Source organism: Oncorhynchus nerka, linkage group LG21, assembly GCF_034236695.1.
Source record: "Oncorhynchus nerka isolate Pitt River linkage group LG21, Oner_Uvic_2.0, whole genome shotgun sequence".
NCBI classification, from domain to species: Eukaryota; Metazoa; Chordata; class Actinopteri; order Salmoniformes; family Salmonidae; genus Oncorhynchus; species Oncorhynchus nerka.
Genome location: NC_088416.1, coordinates 27,257,182 through 27,275,731, shown reverse-complemented (window position 1 = coordinate 27,275,731; position 18,550 = coordinate 27,257,182). Strand labels below are relative to the sequence as shown.

The window sequence follows — 18,550 nt, the reverse complement described above, 5'->3', positions numbered from 1 at the left end:
CCTATCCTCATCTCCACAACCTATGTATTACTTTATTTACGACCTAACGACGAGGTCAGAAAAGTCGTTTTCATCATTTTGAAAACACATGAATGGATACTGTACAGTATATTTCCAGATATCGTTTTTAGATACTTCCTTTTATATTGGTTCACTTAGGCTACTAATTTTGAGCAAAAAAAACTGATGAACTCATATTCGATAACTATTATGTTATCCAAGTAAATGGGTCAAATTATATCATTTTTCCTTCCCGGTCAGTTTATTTCCCGATCTCCGCTTAACATATACATATATAAACATATAATCAATATGTTTAGGCTATCTGTCTGACTGTGACTGCCGATAACTGCAGAAGGAAGTCGAGAAAAATACGAAGGATAAAACCGAGGATGACTGCATTGAAAGATATGTATGCTATTGAAATCATATTGAAATCAATGTCATGTTCAGTCAATTGAGTTATATTTTGCCACTAGGTCATTTTTGTCTCAATGTGTTTCATGATGTGTGACAACATGTGAGCAATGATGGGCCCAATATGTTATTAAGTGCATTATTATTATTGGTAAAGCATAGGTTAATAAACCGCCTCAATAGCCTACTTGCAGCCATAGGTGGCAATTTCTCTCTAGGTGCTGATCTGTCGTCAGTATTCTTGTGGAATAATTCTTATGATAAGGTGGGAGAAAGCTAATCCAAGACCAGCGCTGTTTTTCTTTGGAATATATCAGTATCAACTCACTTAGCGAACATTCTCTCCATGTGCTTGTTTGGGAAACTCTTAAAGAGTTGGCTCGTAAATAACGAAGTTACATCTCACCTGGGAAAGTTACATCTCAATGTGTTATGTGTCTTGAACATGTTAAACCTTACGTTTAAAAACGAGTCATTTGTGTTTCAAATTATTTTCTATGAAAATTGGCAGTACTGCAATTTCAACAAAAAAATGGAATACGTTCAAGTTGTCAAGCATCTTGGAGGTGGGTCTGGGGTCTGCTAAAGACAACAATGAGTCTCACCGCTAAGGACAAGGCAGTGGTCGGGGCCTTCTGGGCCAAGGTGTCCGGCAAGGCTGAGGACGTCGGATGCGATGCTCTTTCTAGGTAATGGAATTAGCTAGTCTTAAATCTCGACATGTATTTTTCCTCCCGTGCAGAATGCTGGTGGTGTACCCCCAGACCATGACATACTTCTCCCACTGGCCGGACCTGAGCCCCGGTTCTGCCCCGGTCAGTAAGCATGGTAAGACCATCATGGGAGGCGTCGGTGAAGCCGTGGCCAAGATGGACGACCTCACCACAGGTCTCCTCACCCTCAGCGAGCTGCACGCCTTCCAGCTGCGTATAGATCCAGCCAACTTCAAGGTGAGGACAGTATAATATTTTTTTTACATTTCAATCGGCTACGTTTTACAGTACAATAGACAACATAGGCTAAAACAAAACCTACATTAAAGATACATACGAACTCATTTCCATTTATTTCCTCTTGTAGATCCTGTCCCACAACATATTGGTGGTGCTGGCCATTTTGTTCCCCGCTGACTTCACCCCAGAGGTTCATGTGTCCGTGGACAAGTTCCTGGCCGCACTGGCCCTGGCTCTGGCCGAAAAGTACAGATAAACTGTGGGGCATCATCAGACCAGACATATGGCAGCATGTGCTCAATGCTCTGTCTTGTTCTAAATTATGAATAAATGTTCAAACGCACATAACCACGTTATCTGGTCTTTACCTAGCTTTTTAGTCGTGTACTTAGCTTTTTAGTAGTGTTGTAGCGTCTGGACTTGATATGATGAAATACGTAGCTTTTTTAAAGGCTGAAATAACTATTTCTCAAAATCTTGACGAAATGCTCAAAAGTATTCATAAATAAAACGGAGGAAATGCAAAACATTGCCGCATGTCCATATGAGCAGTCCTCTAAGAAGTTTGCAGTAAAGGTTTCGTAGGTAGTCTAAAAATATTAAAGTGGTAACGAGGAACTCAACGTACAAATACTGGCAGTAGCCGATAGAATAATCAAATAGCCCTCTTCGAACTTGCTATTGAAAAACAAGATGGAACAAACCATTTGACATACAAATAAATCAGTCAAATGTTAATTTGTCACATACACATGTTTAGCAGATGTTATTTCGGGTGTAGCGAAATGCTTGTAAACAACATCGAAGAAGGATTTGATAGACTACCAACACATTATTTATAAATATTATGAATAGATGCAGATAGTATCTATAATACTAAAACGTAAAACATAGCCCAATGATTTTGATTGGCTGATCATGCTACATTTGTAAGGTAATATTACTTATTTTTTTATTAACCAATAATGGTTCAGTTTCCATAAAATGTCAACAGTAAAATGTAAAATTTTACACTATTTAAAATGAAATACACAGTATATCTTGTTTAATTTCTTAGCAATATTGGTTGATTAATTAATTGATTCGTCGGTCTATTATTAATGAGAAGTTAGCAGTAAAAGATTAAAAAGTAAAAAGAAAAAATTCGAGAAGGGGAACAAAGTTGAAATAGTAGCCTATAGATTAATCAAACGGCTCGCTTAGAACTTGCTACTGATAAACAATATTGAACAAACTATTTGACATAGGACCACATAAACAAAAACTATTTGACATAGGACCACATAAACAAAAACTATTTGACATAGGACCACATAAACAAAAACTATTTGACATAGGACCACATAAACAAAAACAAAAACTATTTGACATACAAAAATAATATATATTAGATAATTAGGTTAATTAGGCTAATTAAGGACTATATATATAAAAATATATATATATATTATGAATGGATTTATATGATTTATTAATTACATTTCCTATACACTTAACATTTCCTGTACACATAAAAACGTATATAACATGTAAAACCTAACCTAGTGGTTTTGCTGATCATGCTATAATTGTAACATATTGTTAATGCATTTTTATAAACAAATGTGGTTAAGTTTTCATAAAATGTGAAAAGTTACATGTTGCATTTATACATGATGTAAAATTAAATACACAGACAGTATATCTTGTTGAATTTCTTAAGATTATTGGTTGATTAATTCATTGATTTAATCATGTTTTATGAATAACTTGAATAGATTCCTGTCTGAAAACGTTTTTGTAAGGTTATGATGGTCCCACAGCTGGCCATGACAGGAGGTGCCTCTGGTAAATGTAATTTGTATTGTATAGGGTTCTATTGACCAATTGATGTTTTATTATTCATATATGAAAATGTATGTCATTTTCATCTGGTTAAACTGTCGACCATTCAACAATTCCTTGCCGCACTAAGACATCAACCAAACATTGAATAACAGATCTGTTCTGAAAAGTTATGTTGAACCTTTATGAATGACGATTGTGTGTAATTAAACAGGAATTTATCATTGTAGCTCTGCGCTTATTTGACTCAATGTATCAATGCTGCATCTCTGGACACGTTTGTCTTCATTATATAGTTCGCTCATGCACAGTAATGCAACATGTCAGTTTATTAATTGCCAAACATTGTTTGTCGTTATTTGCTAAATATTTGTATATATTGCACATTATCCATATGTGGTTAACAAGGTTTTTGCGATATTCACTCCCACAGCCAATCATATTACCATATTAGGCCTATTAATCTGCTATATGGATGTTCAGGCATGAAAAAAAAGGCACAGATAAAAATATTAATTCGCTGATTTTATTTGCTTTAGTAGAAGGAACAACATGTGCCTCTAAACAAATAATCAGCGCTTGTTGGTTCTCTGATGGTCGTCCGTCTCTGAGTGGAGGGGTTCTAGTGGTACTGTTTGCTCTAGTGGTACTGTTGGCTCTAGTGGTACTGTTTGCCCAGGGAGCTCACCACCACCGCCAGGAACTTCTGGAAAGCACCCTGGACGTCAGCGGTGAAGGCAGCACCCATTCTCGCAGCAACGACAATAGTAAGGCAGTCAGCCAGCAGCTGCAAAAGAAAGGAGCAAATGGACATGTAAGAAAACGCATTCTACCACACTATTTTAATAGATAGGCAAGTACCTTGTGTGAAGTAGAACATTTAACTTTACCCGGAAGTTGTCGGGATCCACGCGCAGTTTCTCGGAGTGCAGCACGCTCAGCTCTGCGTAGGTGGCCTTGATGTCATCCATGTTCTTGACAGCCCGGTCCAGTCCGTGCAGGACGGTCTTTCCGTGAGCGGCGACCATTGGGTTTCCCTGGATAGCAGCGGCGTTGTACAGGTTTCCAAAGTTACCAAAATACCTCTGGGTCCAGGGGTACACGACCAGACACCTGTAGAAATAATAAACAGTCAAGAATTGCAGAAACGTGATATCTGCATACACACATATCTTATGGAAATCAATGTGTCATTTGGAGAGGTCAATTACGCGTTAATTAATTACATGCATGTCTCAAATACGAATTCGTCTTGAAAATCATAATAACAAGCGCATACTAATATAATAACAATATAATAACATGACTATTTCCAATCATTTGTAGACCACAGTTTTAAACGCACTACCTGGAAAGAGCCGCGGGGCCTACGTCATCGTAGTCCATCTTCTCGAAGACGCTCTGGATGGTGGCGCGCTCAAAGTCTGTCCACTGAACCATGTTGCTGGCTGTTGAAGTTTCTTTCACAGAGGCTAACGAATCATATACACTTGGTCTTAGTTTGAGCAGCGTTTTTAAAAGGATCGGGACGCTCCTCCCTAGAGACAGCTATGGGCGGGGTCAGGGTAGTGGGCTGTATAAGCCAAGAATCACAGATTTGACTGAGATAATAATGTGAAGGTTTACTGTTGACCATATATGTTTAAAAGCAATTTGACAATAATACACTGTCCTAAAATCCATGATGAAATCATTCATTTAAGTATTAGGCTATATACCAATTGTTATATTAACATGATTAGAAATATTAACAAAAATAAGCCCAAAATAGTGGGGAAATATACAATTATCAACACACGCAAATACATGTGTAATATGCCTATTGCACATTAATTACACTTGGTGGGGATTTAATTACTTTGTCTGAGAAACATTTTTCAACTCTCTCTGTGTATGTCTATAGTCAGATAATAGTAAGATATAACTACGATATTAATATATTACTAAGATATATTAAATAGCCTACTAAGATATTACATAATTTTTATCCTTATACATTTATAAACAAATGAATTTATATTTCACCTCTATGTTCATTCTGCGCTAGTAAGGTCGAACCCATTTAATATTTATTTGTATAATTGCACTATTCCAATCTATTTTGTGGTAATGCACCTCTACTGTCAACTTTTCCATATTTCTGAATACAGGCTTCTATTTCTTACTTATGATACAGGCAATTTAGCTATTGACAATACAACTAGACTTTTCTCTTTAATTGGTAAATACCATAAAGCCAGAGTGAGAAATAAATAAATAAACGAATATTGAAATATTATGTATTGAAATAAAATATTGAAATGACTTGACTCCCTTGTGAAAACTAGAAGCATTAAAAAAAACTCTACACATCTCTAAATACTAAATAACTTCGTAGACTTCAATGACTGTGATAATCACGTATTCTTTCATGTTTGATATTGTGTGTTGCTCAGAAGGTGCTAACAATGTCTTTGTAAGTCTTGTATGGAGGATTGTACCAACTTGTGTTTTTGTCCAGTAAAATAAGCAAATAAATGAAATCACCTGTGAGGGATTGTGCCTATTGAACATTGACAAAAGGCATGTTGTAATCTTGTTTATCTTGGAGGTGGGTCTGCATTGGGTGGGGCTCGCGGCTAATATAAAAAGCCTTCGTTTGTAAGAGCTCATCACTGAACCTCTTCTACTCCAGCATCGTCTTTAACTACAACCATGAGTCTCACCGCTAAGGACAAGAAAATGGTCAAGGCCTTCTGGGCCAAGGTGGCCAGCAAGGCTGAGGACATCGGCTGTGATGCTCTGTCTAGGTAATGGCTGTCGTGCTGCTAATAAAAATGTATACTGTTTTTGGTGTTAGCGTTCCATCTTTCTCGACATGTATTTTTCTTCCGGTGCAGGATGCTGGTTGTGTACCCCCAGACCAAGACCTACTTCTCCCACTGGAAGGACCTGAGCCCCGGCTCTGCCCCAGTCAGGAAGCACGGTGGGACCATCATGGGAGGCATCAGTTTAGCGGTGGCCAGCATCGACGACATCAACGCAGGTCTCCTCTCCCTCAGCGAGCTGCATGCCTTCCAGCTGCGTGTCGATCCCGCCAACTTCAAGGTCCGGACAGTCACAGCATTATTTATAATCATTTGTATACCGTTGACACCAAATCAAAATGTATAGTTAAAATGCATTTAAAATATATCGGGTACTCTTTACAGTAAAATGGACAACATATATTATTAAATAAAATAGCCTGTTAAAACATGTAGCGTAATAATTTCCATTCCTTTCGTCCTGTAGATCCTGTCCCACAACATCTTGGTGGTGCTGGCTGTCTTGTTCCCCAATGATTTCAACCCCGAGGTTCATGTGGCCATGGACAAGTTCCTGGCCGCGGTGGGCCGGGCTCTGTCTGAGAAGTACCGATAAGATGTGGACAGAAGGCATCAGACCAGACGGATTGCAGCATTGATCAGCACTGTGCTCAGCTCTGTATTGTTCTAAAATTTAATTAAATGTTCAAACGCGCAAAATTACATTTTTTGGTCTTTACTTTGGTTTTGAATGAGTTGTGTTGTAGAGCACATGACCTGATATGATTAAATATGTTGCTTTTTGCAAGTCTGAAAGACATCGGAACGCAAAAAGGTATTCATAATGAAAATGGAGACGATATGCAAAACATTTCCACTAAAAGCGGTCCTCAGAGAATTTAGCAGTAAAAGTTTAAAAAGTGAAACAACTAAATCAGAGAAGGGGAACAAAGTATACATTGTAACCTATAGATTAATCAAACGGCTCGCTTAGAACTTGCTATTGATAAACAAGGTTGAACAAATTATTTGATATAACAAAATAATATATATTACATAACTAGGCTAATTAAGGACTATATATATATTATGAATGGATTGATAGTATTTATTAATACAATTTCCTAAACTCAAAGTTGGCAAGGACAGGAGCTTCCTCGGATAAATGTATTTTGTATTTTGTACTTTTGTCTAATCTAATTTATTGTTATTCATTTAAAAAAATGTAGCTCATGTGGATCTGGTTAAAGCTAGAATCCTTGAAACAATAAGAAAGCAGGTCATTGTCTGTTTTGGTAAAAAAGATGAGGGATGGGCCTGGAGAAATGTGACCACTCTCAAAATCATAGACAGAGCTATGGATGCAAGGACTGATCCATTATATCAAAAATTATAGTTTTAACCATGTTTTGAGGCTATACAGTGTCTGTTTACATTTAATTTGTTTGCAAACAGAGTAAAAGAGTAAAACAAACTTAGGCCTATATGTTGGGTTCTGATGAGATACGACAGCTGAACTGAGCTCATGAGTCATTTACAAGTTCAATTCTTTAAGAATCAATGGGTATATATGATGAATTCCCAAAATCGATGTAGCAACTAGGGAGTCTAGGTTTAAACTCTCGATCACTCAACAATTTCTTGCAACACTAATACATGAACCTGACATTGAATACCAGATCTGTTATGAAAAGTTATCTTGAACGTTTATGAATTAGAAGATTGTGTGTTTAAACAGGGATTCATCATTGCAGTCCTGAAATCATTTTTGTAATTGTATTTATTTATTAGGCTGTATTTATTAGTTGCATTGGTTAGTTTATGCACAGCTAATGTAAAATGTCAGTGTGGTTAATTGGAAAATATTTGAGTTATTTGCTAAATATTTGTATATATTGCACATGATCAATGTCTGATTATCAAGGTGGCAATATTATCACTTAGTTCATAATGCAGTAGTCTACCATATGCGCCACCATATTGATGTTCATGCAAGAAAAATAAGGCACAGATAAAAAATATTCATTTGCGGAAGATTTTATTTGCTTTAGTAGAAGGAACAACATCTGCCTCTAAACAAATTATCAGTGCTTGTTGGTCCTCTGATGGTCGGCCGTCTCTGAGTGGAGGGGTTCTAGTGGTACTGTTTGCTCTAGTGGTACTGTTTGCCCAGGGAGCTCACCACGACCGCCAGGAACTTCTGGAAAGCACCCTGGACGTCAGCGGTGAAGGCAGGTACACGACCAGACACCTGTAGAAATCATAAACGTGATATATGCATACACTGATATATGTATGTGATATATGCATACACTCAACGCACAGAAATAAATTATTTTGTCGTTTGGAGATGTCCATTACGCGTAAATCACGCGCATATGTCAAATAATAACCCGTCTTGAAAACCGTTAACAATCATTTGTAGGCAACCGTGTTTAAGACACCATAACGCTGACATCGAATAGGGTATAAAAGGTAGCCTACCTGGAAAGAGCCGCGGGGCCTACGTCATCGTAGTTCATCTTTGAGAAGACGCTTTGGATTGTGGCGCGCTCAAAGTCTGTCCACTCAACCATGTTGCTGGCTATGACGTTGCTTTGACAGTGTTCTTAATTGAGGTTAAGGAATCCTGTGCACTTAGACTTTGTTTGAGCAGCGTTTTAAAAGTACACTCCTCCCTAAAGACAGCGATGTGTTGGGTCATGTTAGTAGGCTGTAAAGCCAAGCGTGACAGATTTGACTGAGATAATATAATGTGAATGGAAAGGTTTACATTTGACCAAATGATTGGCACCCATTTTTCTTACTTACTCTGCATTGTTGGGAAAGGGCTCGTAAGTAAGCATTTCTCGGTAAAGTTAACACTTGTTATAGTCTGCGCATGTGACAAATACAATTTGCACAAAATACTGTATAAAATAAATAATAAAAAATACTGAGCGACATTGTATGCTAAAGAGAAATGGGACAATTATATTATTTTATAGGCCTACTAACATTCAAAATTCATCACGCACTCGCACATCTGAGCTATCTCTAGTTCACGAAGGCTCTGAGGCCGATACGTAAAGCTTAATACAGAGTAGTGATAGTAGCGAGAGCAGTGTACAGGTTTCTTATTTTTTTCCCCTCATCTTATAGGCCTACTAATATAATTGCTCAGAGAAAGAGTACACAAGTAATAAAATATATACAAATCTAGGGCTCAAAATGATTGGCATCCCTGTTTTCAGTACCCCAGCACCCTCCCCATCCGAGGATAGCGACAATTAGCATTTTTCTCAAATGTTTAATGAGATTGGAAAACACATTGGGATGGATCTTAGACCATTCCTCCATATATAATATTTCCAGATCATTTGATATCCTTCATCTGCTCTTATGGACTGGACTGCCCTCTTTAATTCAAACCAGATGTTTTCAATGGGGTTCAAGTCCCGAGACTGATATTGATTTGTTTTGTTTTTTGGTCAATTTACCATTTCTTTGTGGATTTTGACGTGTGCTTGGGGTTATAGTCTTGCTTTAAGATCCACTTGTGGCCAAATGTCAACCTCTTGGCAGAGGCAACCAGGTTTTTGGCTAAAATGTCTTAGTACTTGGTAAAGTTCATTGTACCGATGACTTTAACAAGGGACCCAAGTACCACACTCACTTGAATACGATTTAACTCATAGCAAGATATCGTTATAGACCGCAAACTGGCAAGGAGGATTTGGAGTTAGGCATATTCTCTTCCTTTATTGATTGTGCCTATTGGGCCTGTAGGGTGTAGGCCTATGGATATTTAAGAACACTCTCATTTCAATAAAGGACGATTACAGGCTACTAAAGTAAGTTCGTGGGCATGTGCAAACTGACAATAATGATCCTCAATAGCCAATACGACACGTTTCATGTTTCTCATAAATTCTATATTAGTAGAGTTGTAATCCGGTCAGAAATGTGTACAATACAGTCACGCATCAAGGCGAAATGAGTTATTCCTATTACAAATCGAATAGCGCCCTCTGCTGTTACTATCTGGAACTTTGTGGCGCTTTCGTTTTATTGGAAGCAGTTCTTGGATAATTTCCCCCCTCAATCAAATCTCCAGCAGAGGGCACTCAATTCAATTCAATTCAATTCAAGGGCTTTATTGGCATGGGAAACGTGTTAACATTGCCAAAGCAAGTGAGGTAGATAATATATAAAGTGAATATATAAAGTGATATAGACAATAACATTTAACAGTAAACATCACACAAACAGAAGTTTCAAAACAATAAAGATATTACAAATGTCATATTATATATATACAGTGTTTTAACATTGTACAAATGGTAAAGGACACAAGATAAAATAAACAAGCATAGATATGGGTTGTATTTACAATGGTGTGTGTTCTTCACCGGTTGCCCTTTTCTCGTGGCAACAGGTCACAAATCTTGCTGCTGTGATGGCACACTGTGGAATTTCACCCAGTAGATATGCACTCCCAGCACTCTCACACTTTCGTATAAAAGATACCTAAGCATATCATGGAGTTATCAAAGAGGTACACACATAGATATAGATAGAGGACTCTTCTTCATATCTGTGCTATTTTAGCGTCTGTGACAGCAGCGCCATTGAGGCTACAGCCCATAGGAATCCCCACCCAGTTGACGACTTTGACTAGGCCTACTTTAAAATGGCAGAAGCATGATGGAAGCCCTCAATGGCGCTGCCCATACTTAAACGTCCTGTTGGCAACTAGAGGCCTCAATCATTATCTATGGGCACACCAGAAAACACGTTCATGTCGTGGAGCTTCCGTAGGCCGGATATGGAACAGAGGATCAAGCCAAACCAGTGTGGTCCATGGAGGTACTGCGGGGTCCGCAGACATATCACCAAATCAGTATTTCTAACAACAGATTAAACTCATTTTGGCCAAGGGATCCGTGGAATAGGTTTTAGAGTGTGTAATACAATACAAACAATAGAATACAATATAATATTATTAATATACAGTGTTTGTTCTTAAAAGGAAACTACATAATTATGAGTGACGAGAGGGTGTGTCAGACATAATTATGGGCTATAGCTGAATTTATTTCATTTTTGCACCTGGGAGAGTTCAACCAATGATGTCATTGGTTGTTTGAGCCTGCTGTCTGATCTAAAAATGAATGGAGTCATGTTCTGTAGCAATTATTGTGGACTTGGTGTTTAGCCGATTGCAGATCACGCAATCCCTCTAGCAGATATGGTTGTCCTTGTTCAATAGAGCCTTCGGACTTGTCTCAAAGATGTTCATATGCACAAGTTGCAATCAAGTGAAGGATCAATTCATCACACAGGCTACCAGCAGCATGGTTACCTAGACTATTGAACAAAAACCGGCACCTCAACATTTAAAAAAGGACATGAAAAGTGTTTTGTAAATACAATAAATTAACTAACCTCAAATTATCATATTGAAATCTATGGGATGTAATTTTCCATTCGGTTGTAGTTATTAGTTATGTGGACTTGGAATGATTAGCTCTAATATTGCTCAGAAGTTTGGACACACCTACTCATTCAAGGATTTTTGTTATTTTTTACTATTTTCTACATTGTAGGATAATAGTGAAACAATCTAAACTACAAAATAACACATATGGATCCATGTAGTAACCAAAAAGGTGTTAAACAAATCAAAATATATTTGATATTTGATATTCTTCAAAGTAGCCACCCTTTGCCTTGATGACAGCTTTGCACACTCTTGGCATTCTCTCAACCAGCTTCACCTGGAATGCTTTTGCAACAGTCTTGAAGGAGTTCCCACATATGCTGAGCACTCGTTAACTGCTTTACCTTCACTCTGCGGTTTGACTCATCCCAAACATCTCACTTTAGTTGAGGTCGGGTGATTGTGGAGGCCAATGGTGTGTTTCCGTTCTTTTGTTAAAAATGTGTGGCATTGGGACTCTACCCCACCTGCCCTGAATGACGGGTCACTACTGCATAGGGTTCTGAGGTAAATAATGTTAAAGTTATAAAAACTAAGAAAGGATATTCAGCGTCTCATTACAACATATTTCGTAATGGGATGAAATTGTGAATCAAAGTGATTGCAAATCAAATCAAATTACATTCGTCACATGCGCCAAATACAACAGGTGTAGACATTATAGTGAAATGCTTACCACAAGCCCTTAACCAATAATGCAGTTTTAAGAAAATACCTTAAAAAAGTGAGAAATAAAAGTAACAAGATTATTAAAGAGCAGCACTGAAATAACAACAGCGAGGCTATATACAGGGGGTGCCGGTACAGAGTCAATGTTTGGGGGCACCGGTTAGTTGAGGTAATTGAGGTAATATGTACATGTAGGTAGAGATGTTAAAGTGAGTCTTATGGCTTCTAAACTTGGCGCTCCGGTACCGCTTACTGTGCGGTAGCAGAGAGAACAGTCTATGACTAGGGTGTCTGGAGTCTTTGACCATTTTTAGGGCCTTCCTCTGACACTGCCTGGTATAGAGGTCCCGGATGGCATGAAGCTTGGCCCTGGTGATGTACTGGGCCATACGCACTACCCTTTGTAGTCCCTTGTGGTCGAAGGCTGAGCAGTTGCTGTACCAGGCAGTGATGCAAGCCGCCAGGATGCTCTCGATGGTGCAGATGTAGAACCTTTTGAGGATCTGAGGACACATGCCAAATCTTTCCAGTCTCCTAAGGCAGAATAGGTTTTGTCATGCCCTCTTCACAACTGTCTTGGTGTGCTTGGACCACGATTGTTTGTTGGTGATGTGGACGCCAAGGAACTTGAAGTTCTCAACCTGCTCCCCTACAGGGAATGGGGGCATGCTCGATCCTCCTTTTCCTGTAGTCCACAATCATCTCCTTTGTCTTGATCATGTTAAGGGAGAGGTTGTTGTCCTTGCACCACAAGGCCAAGTCTCTAACCTCCTCCCTATAGGCTGTCTTGTCGTTGTCGGTGATCAGGCCTACCACTGTTGTGTCATCTGCAAACTTAATGATGGTGTTGGAGTAGTGCCTGGTCGTGCAGTCATGAGTGAACAGGGAGTACAGGAGGGGACTGAGCATGCACCCCTGAGGGGCCCCTGTGTTGAGGATCAGTGTGGTGGATGTGTTGTTACCTACCCTTACCACCTGGGGGCGGCCCGTCAGGAAGTCCAGGATCTAGTTGCAGAGGGAAGTGTTTAGTCCCAGGGTCCTTAGCTTAGTGATGAGCTTTGAGGGCACTATGGTGTTGAAGGATGAGCTGTAGTCAATGAATAGCATTCTCCCATAGGTGTTCCTTTTGTCCAGGTGTGAAAGGACAGTGTGGAGAGCAATAGAGATTGCATCAGCTGTGGATCTGTTGGTGGGGTATGCACCATTATCCCAGGGCTTCTGGGATAATGGTGTTGATGTGAGCCATGACCAGCCTTTCAAAGCACTTCATGGCTACAGACGTGAGGGCTATGCGTCGGTAGTCATTTAGGCTGGTTTATCTTAGTGTTCTTGGGTACAGGGACTATGGTGGTTTGCTTGAAACATGTTGGTATTACAGACTCAGACATAGAGAGGTTGGAATTGTCAGTGAAGACAGTTGCCAATTGGTCAGTGCATGCTCGGAGTACACGTCCTGGTAATCCGTCTGGCCCTGCGGCCTTGTGAATGTTGACTTGTTTAAAGGTCTTACTCACATCAGCTGCAGAGAGAGTGATCACACAGTCGTCCTGAACAGCTGATGCTCTCATGCTTGTTTCAGTATTACTTGCCTCGAAGCAAGCATAGAAGTCATTTAGCTTTTCTGGAAGACTTGTGTCACTGGGCAGCTCTCAACTGTGCTTCCCTTTGTTGTCTGTAATAGTTTGCAAGCCCTGCCACGTCCAACGAGCATCGGAGCCGGTGGATTACAATTCGATCTTAGTCCTGTATTGAAGCTTTGCCCGTTTGATGGTTCGTCGGAGTTCAGAGTGGGATTTCTTATAAGCTTCCGGGTTAGTGTCCCGCTCCTTGAATGCGGCATCTCTACCCTTTAGCTCAGTGCGGATGTTACCTGGAATCCATGGCGTTTGGTTGGGGTATGTACGTACAGTCACTGTGGGGACGACGTCATCGATACACTTATTGATGAAGCCAGTGACTAATGTGGTGTACTTCTCAATGCCAACGGAGGAATCCCGGAACATATTCCAGTATGTGTTAGCAAAACAGCCCTGTAGTTTAGTATTTGCTTCATCTGATCACTTTTTTATTGACAGAGTCAATGATTCATTTTTGCTTGTAAGCAGGAATCAGGAGGATATAATTATGGTCAGATTTGCCAAATGGAGGGCGAGGGTGTGTGGTTTTGTTTCTATCCTAACCTTTTTAGGATATTGAAATTTGATGAGTATTGCAGTATTCCAATCGCCTATATATATATATACACTGCTCAAAAAAATAAAGGGAACACATAAACAACACAATGTAACTCCAAGTCAATCACACTTCTGTGAAATCAAACTGTCCACTTAGGAAGCAACGCTGATTGACAATAAATGTCACATGCTGTTGTGCAAATGGAATAGACAACAGGTGGAAATTATAGGCAATTAGCAAGACAACCCCAATAAAGGAGTGGATCTGCAGGTGTTGACCACAAACCACTTCTCAGTTCCTATGCTTCCTGGCTGATGTTTTGGTCACTTTTGAATGCTGGCGGTGCTTTCACTCTAGTGGTAGCATGAGACAGAGTCACACAAGTGGCTCAGGTAGTGCAGCTCATCCAGGATGGAACATCAATGCGAGCTGTGGCAAGAAGGTTTGCTGTGTCTGTCAGCGTAGTGTCCAGAGCATGGAGGCGCTACCAGGAGACAGGCCAGTAACTCAGGAGACGTGGAGGAGGCCGTAGGAGGGCAACAACCCAGCAGCAGGACCGCTACCTCCGCCTTTGTGCAAGAAGGGGTAGGAGGAGCACTGCCAGAGCCCTGCAAAATGACCTCCAGCAGGCCACAAATGTGCATGTGTCTGCTCAAATGGTCAGAAACAGACTCCATGAGGGTGGTATGAGGGCCCGACGTCCACAGGTGGGGGTTATGCTTACAGCCCAACACCGTGCAGGACGTTTGGCATTTGCCAGAGAACACCAAGATTGGCAAATTCGCCACTGGCGCCCTGTGCTCTTCACAGATGAAAGCAGGTTCACACTGAACACGTGACAGACGTGACAGAGTCTGGAGACGCCGTGGAGAACGTTCTGCTGCCTGCAACATCCTCCAGCATGACTGGTTTGGCGGTGGGTCAGTCATGGTGTGGGGTAGCCTGACTGCCATTAGGTACCGAGATGAGATCCTCAGACCCCTTGTGAGACCATATGCTGGTGCGGTTGGCCCTGGGTTCCTCATAATGCAAGACAATGCTAGACCTCATGTGGCTGGAGTGTGTCAGCAGTTCCTACAAGAGGAAGGCATTGATGCTATGGAGTGGCCCGCCCGTTCCCCAGACCTGAATCCAATTGAGCACATCTGGGACATAATGTCTCGCTCCATCCACCAACGCCACGTTGCACCACAGACTGTCCAGGAGTTGGTGGATGCTTTAGTCCAGGTCTGGGAGGAGATCCCTCAGGAGACCATCCGCCACCTCATCAGGAGCATGCCCAGGCGTTGTAGGGAGGTCATACAGGCACGTGGAGGCCACACACACTACTGAGCCTCATTTTGACTTGTTTTAAGGACATTACATCAAAGTTGGATCAGCCTGTAGTGTGGTTTTCCACTTTAATTTTGAGTGCAAATCCAGACCTCCAGACTCCAAATCCAGACCTCCTTGGGTTGATAAATTTGATTTCCATTGATAATTTTTGTGTGATTTTGTTGTCAGCACATTCAACTATGTAAAGAAAAAAGTATTTAATAAGAATATTTCATTCATTCAGATCTAGGATGTGTTATTTTAGTGTTCCCTTTATTTTTTTGAGCAGTGTATATATACTGTCAAACTGGGACCCTCCTCTAGGCCATTTTAATGCAGAATTTGTTTTCTTCTGGGGATTATGAAATACATAATTTCTTAACAGAAATCGATTTTTCTAAATAGGATCAAATGTACAACATAAATTTCCTCAAATCTTCTATCAGCTAGCTTGCTATAAAAATATAGCATAGCTGCATTTTACTTAGAAAGACATTACCTCACCAACATAAAAAAATCCTAGCTATATTCATATCCATAATAAAAAAAGTTCATTTTGCAGTATTTGATTATGGTGACAATAAAACATTCATTGAAATTGTTAATGGGTAAGGTCTTTCTGGTTTCATTCTAGAAAATGTCCATTACAATGTATGTAGTGTTGAGAATGTTGAGCTGATAGGCCTACTCTGTCACATATGTTGACGCTGGAGAGACGAAGCAGGTACGGTGAGTTACATTTAATAAACAACGGATATTGAACAAGACAGGAACAGCGTTAGCAAACAGAAAACAGAAAACAGAAAACAAAAGACAAAAACACAATCAATGCAGCAGTGGGGATCAGAGCTGGGAACTGACAAATATAGGGGAGGAAATAAACAGGTGATGAGTGAGTCCAGATGAGTCCAATATCGCTGATGCGCGTGACGAGGGAAGGCAGGTGTGCGTGATGGATGCCAGGAGTGCGTGATGCAAGGCTCTCTGGCGCCCTCAAGCGCCAGGGGGAGGGAAGAGCGGGAGCAGACGTGACATACAGTGGGGCAAAAAAGTATTTAGTCAGCCACCAATTGTGCAAGTTCTCCCACTTAAAAAGATGAGAGAGGCCTGTAATTCTCATCATAGGTACACTTCAACTATGACAGACAAAATGAGAAAAAAAATCCAGAAAATCACATTGTAGGATTTTTTATGAATTTATTTGCAAATTATGGTGGAAAATAAGTATTTGGTCAATAACAAACAAGCAAGATTTCTGGCTCTCACAGACCTGTAACTTCTTCGGACGGCCCCTAAGCCATAAGGGGACGCATCACAAGCCAACTTCACTGGCAGTTCAGGGTCGTAATGCATCAGGACCTGTTCAGATGTGATGAGCCGTTTTGCCTCAAGAAATGCATTTTCACACTGTTCTGTCCACGGCCATGTCCTATTCTTTTCCAGGAGCTGATTTAGAGGCTGGAGTACTGCTGAAAGGTTTGGGAGGAATCTTCTGTAGTAATTGATCAGTCCCATAAAAGATCTCACTTCTGTGATATTTTGTGGTCATGGTGCCTGTACCACTGCCTCGATTTTGTCCTGTGTTTTGCGGTTGATTTCATGTCCACAGAAGACAATCTGGTCTTTGAAGAACTCACACTTCTGTAAGTTTGCCTGTAGACCATACTCTTTCAGTCTTTTCAGGACCTCTTCCAGGTTAGCCAGGTGCTCTTTGTTGGTGCGTCCTGTTATGATCATGTCATCCAGGATACACTGGGATTCCTTGTAAAATCTGGTCAATAGTTTGTTGCCAAATGGCTGGGGCCGATGCAATGCCAAAAACCAGGCGGTTATACCTGTATAGACCTTTGTGTGTGTTTATTGTCAGGTACTGTTTGGAGCTCTCTTCAACCGGTAGCTGCAGGTAAGCCTGTTTCAGATCGATTTTAATGAAGTGTTTCCCACCAGCTAGTGCAGCAAAGATGTCATCCAGGTGTGGTAGGGGGTATTGGTCCACATGCAACATTGAATTCACAGTTACCTTGAAGTCCCCACACATTCTAACAGACCCGTCTTTCTTCACAATAGGAACAATAGGAACTATGGCCCATTCGCTTCTGTCCACTTTCGTCAGGATCCCTGTAAGCGATCGATTTCCGCTTCCACCTTTGATCTCAGGGAGTATGGAACAGATCTGGCTTTGCAGAATTTGGGGGTTGCATCATCTCTCAGTACAAGTTTTGCTGTGAAGCCTTTTACTGTTCCCATCTGATCACTGAACACTGTTGTATTTCTTCCGCAAGTGTTCCAGTGTTTGGTCTGTGCCTTCCTCTTTGGACTGGAACGTGTGGAGCATTTTCAAGTCACATCAGTTCAGCTGTATTTTTGAAAGCCATTCCCTGCCAAATAATGGAGGGAGGGGGGGGGGGGGTGGCAGTTCCAGGCACCACATACAGCTGTAACTGCTGAGTTTGCCCCCCATACCGCATTCTGACCTGCAACGCCCCCATTGAGCTCAATCTCTCTCCTGAATAGGTCTTCAGCAACACATTTGTGTTCTTCAGCTTGATAGCCTTGAAGTGCTCATTGTAGACAGTAGTGGAAATTATTGACACGGCAGATCCTGTGTCCAGTTCCATTTTGAGGGGTTTGCCTTCGATATCTGGTGTCACCCATATTATGCTACTGCTGGGAGAAGTCAATTTGTTTAACTCCATTGTACCAATTAATCGTTCATCTGAATCACTGCCACTGTTCTCTGCTAGTGCATTCACAGACCCTTTAATTTTTTGCTCTGCATGCTCTTTGAATGTGCCCCCTTCTACTGCATTTGTGACAAATTTCGTCTTTAAAACGGCAGTCCTCTGCTCTGTGACCATCTGTCACACCTGTTGCATTTTTCGGGCACACGGGGGCGCTGTCGGCTGCGTGAAAACTTGTGCAGGGAAGTT

The 18,550-nt window shown here is 40.6% G+C and overlaps 3 protein-coding genes across 4 annotated transcripts; 2 read left to right on the top strand and 1 right to left on the bottom strand.

Annotated features, from left to right (window-relative positions):
• Positions 1-1,011: 1,011 nt before the first annotated feature.
• Positions 1,012-1,626, top strand: LOC115104225 (hemoglobin embryonic subunit alpha-like). Its single transcript, XM_065006484.1, has 3 exons — positions 1,012-1,106; positions 1,160-1,367; positions 1,498-1,626. The coding sequence occupies exons 1-3, from the start codon at positions 1,012-1,014 to the stop codon at positions 1,624-1,626; spliced, it is 432 nt and encodes a 143-aa protein (XP_064862556.1).
• Positions 1,627-3,776: 2,150 nt separating this feature from the next.
• On the bottom strand, positions 3,777-8,556 carry LOC115104224 (hemoglobin subunit beta). Of its 2 annotated transcripts, none has more exons than XM_029625516.2 (3): positions 8,465-8,556; positions 4,085-4,307; positions 3,777-3,981 (listed from the first exon to the last, which is right to left on the bottom strand). In XM_029625516.2, exons 1-3 carry the CDS (start codon positions 8,554-8,556, stop codon positions 3,853-3,855), a joined length of 444 nt encoding a protein of 147 aa, XP_029481376.2. In that variant the 3' UTR covers positions 3,777-3,852. The 2 variants fall into 2 exon arrangements, with proteins under 2 accessions (XP_029481376.2, XP_029481375.2); XM_029625515.2 differs by lacking the exon at positions 8,465-8,556 and adding an exon at positions 4,543-4,645.
• On the top strand, positions 5,869-6,683 carry LOC115104227 (hemoglobin embryonic subunit alpha-like). Its single transcript, XM_029625517.2, has 3 exons — positions 5,869-5,983; positions 6,074-6,281; positions 6,468-6,683. Exons 1-3 carry the CDS (start codon positions 5,889-5,891, stop codon positions 6,594-6,596), a joined length of 432 nt encoding a protein of 143 aa, XP_029481377.2. The 5' UTR covers positions 5,869-5,888; the 3' UTR covers positions 6,597-6,683.
• Positions 8,557-18,550: the final 9,994 nt, after the last annotated feature.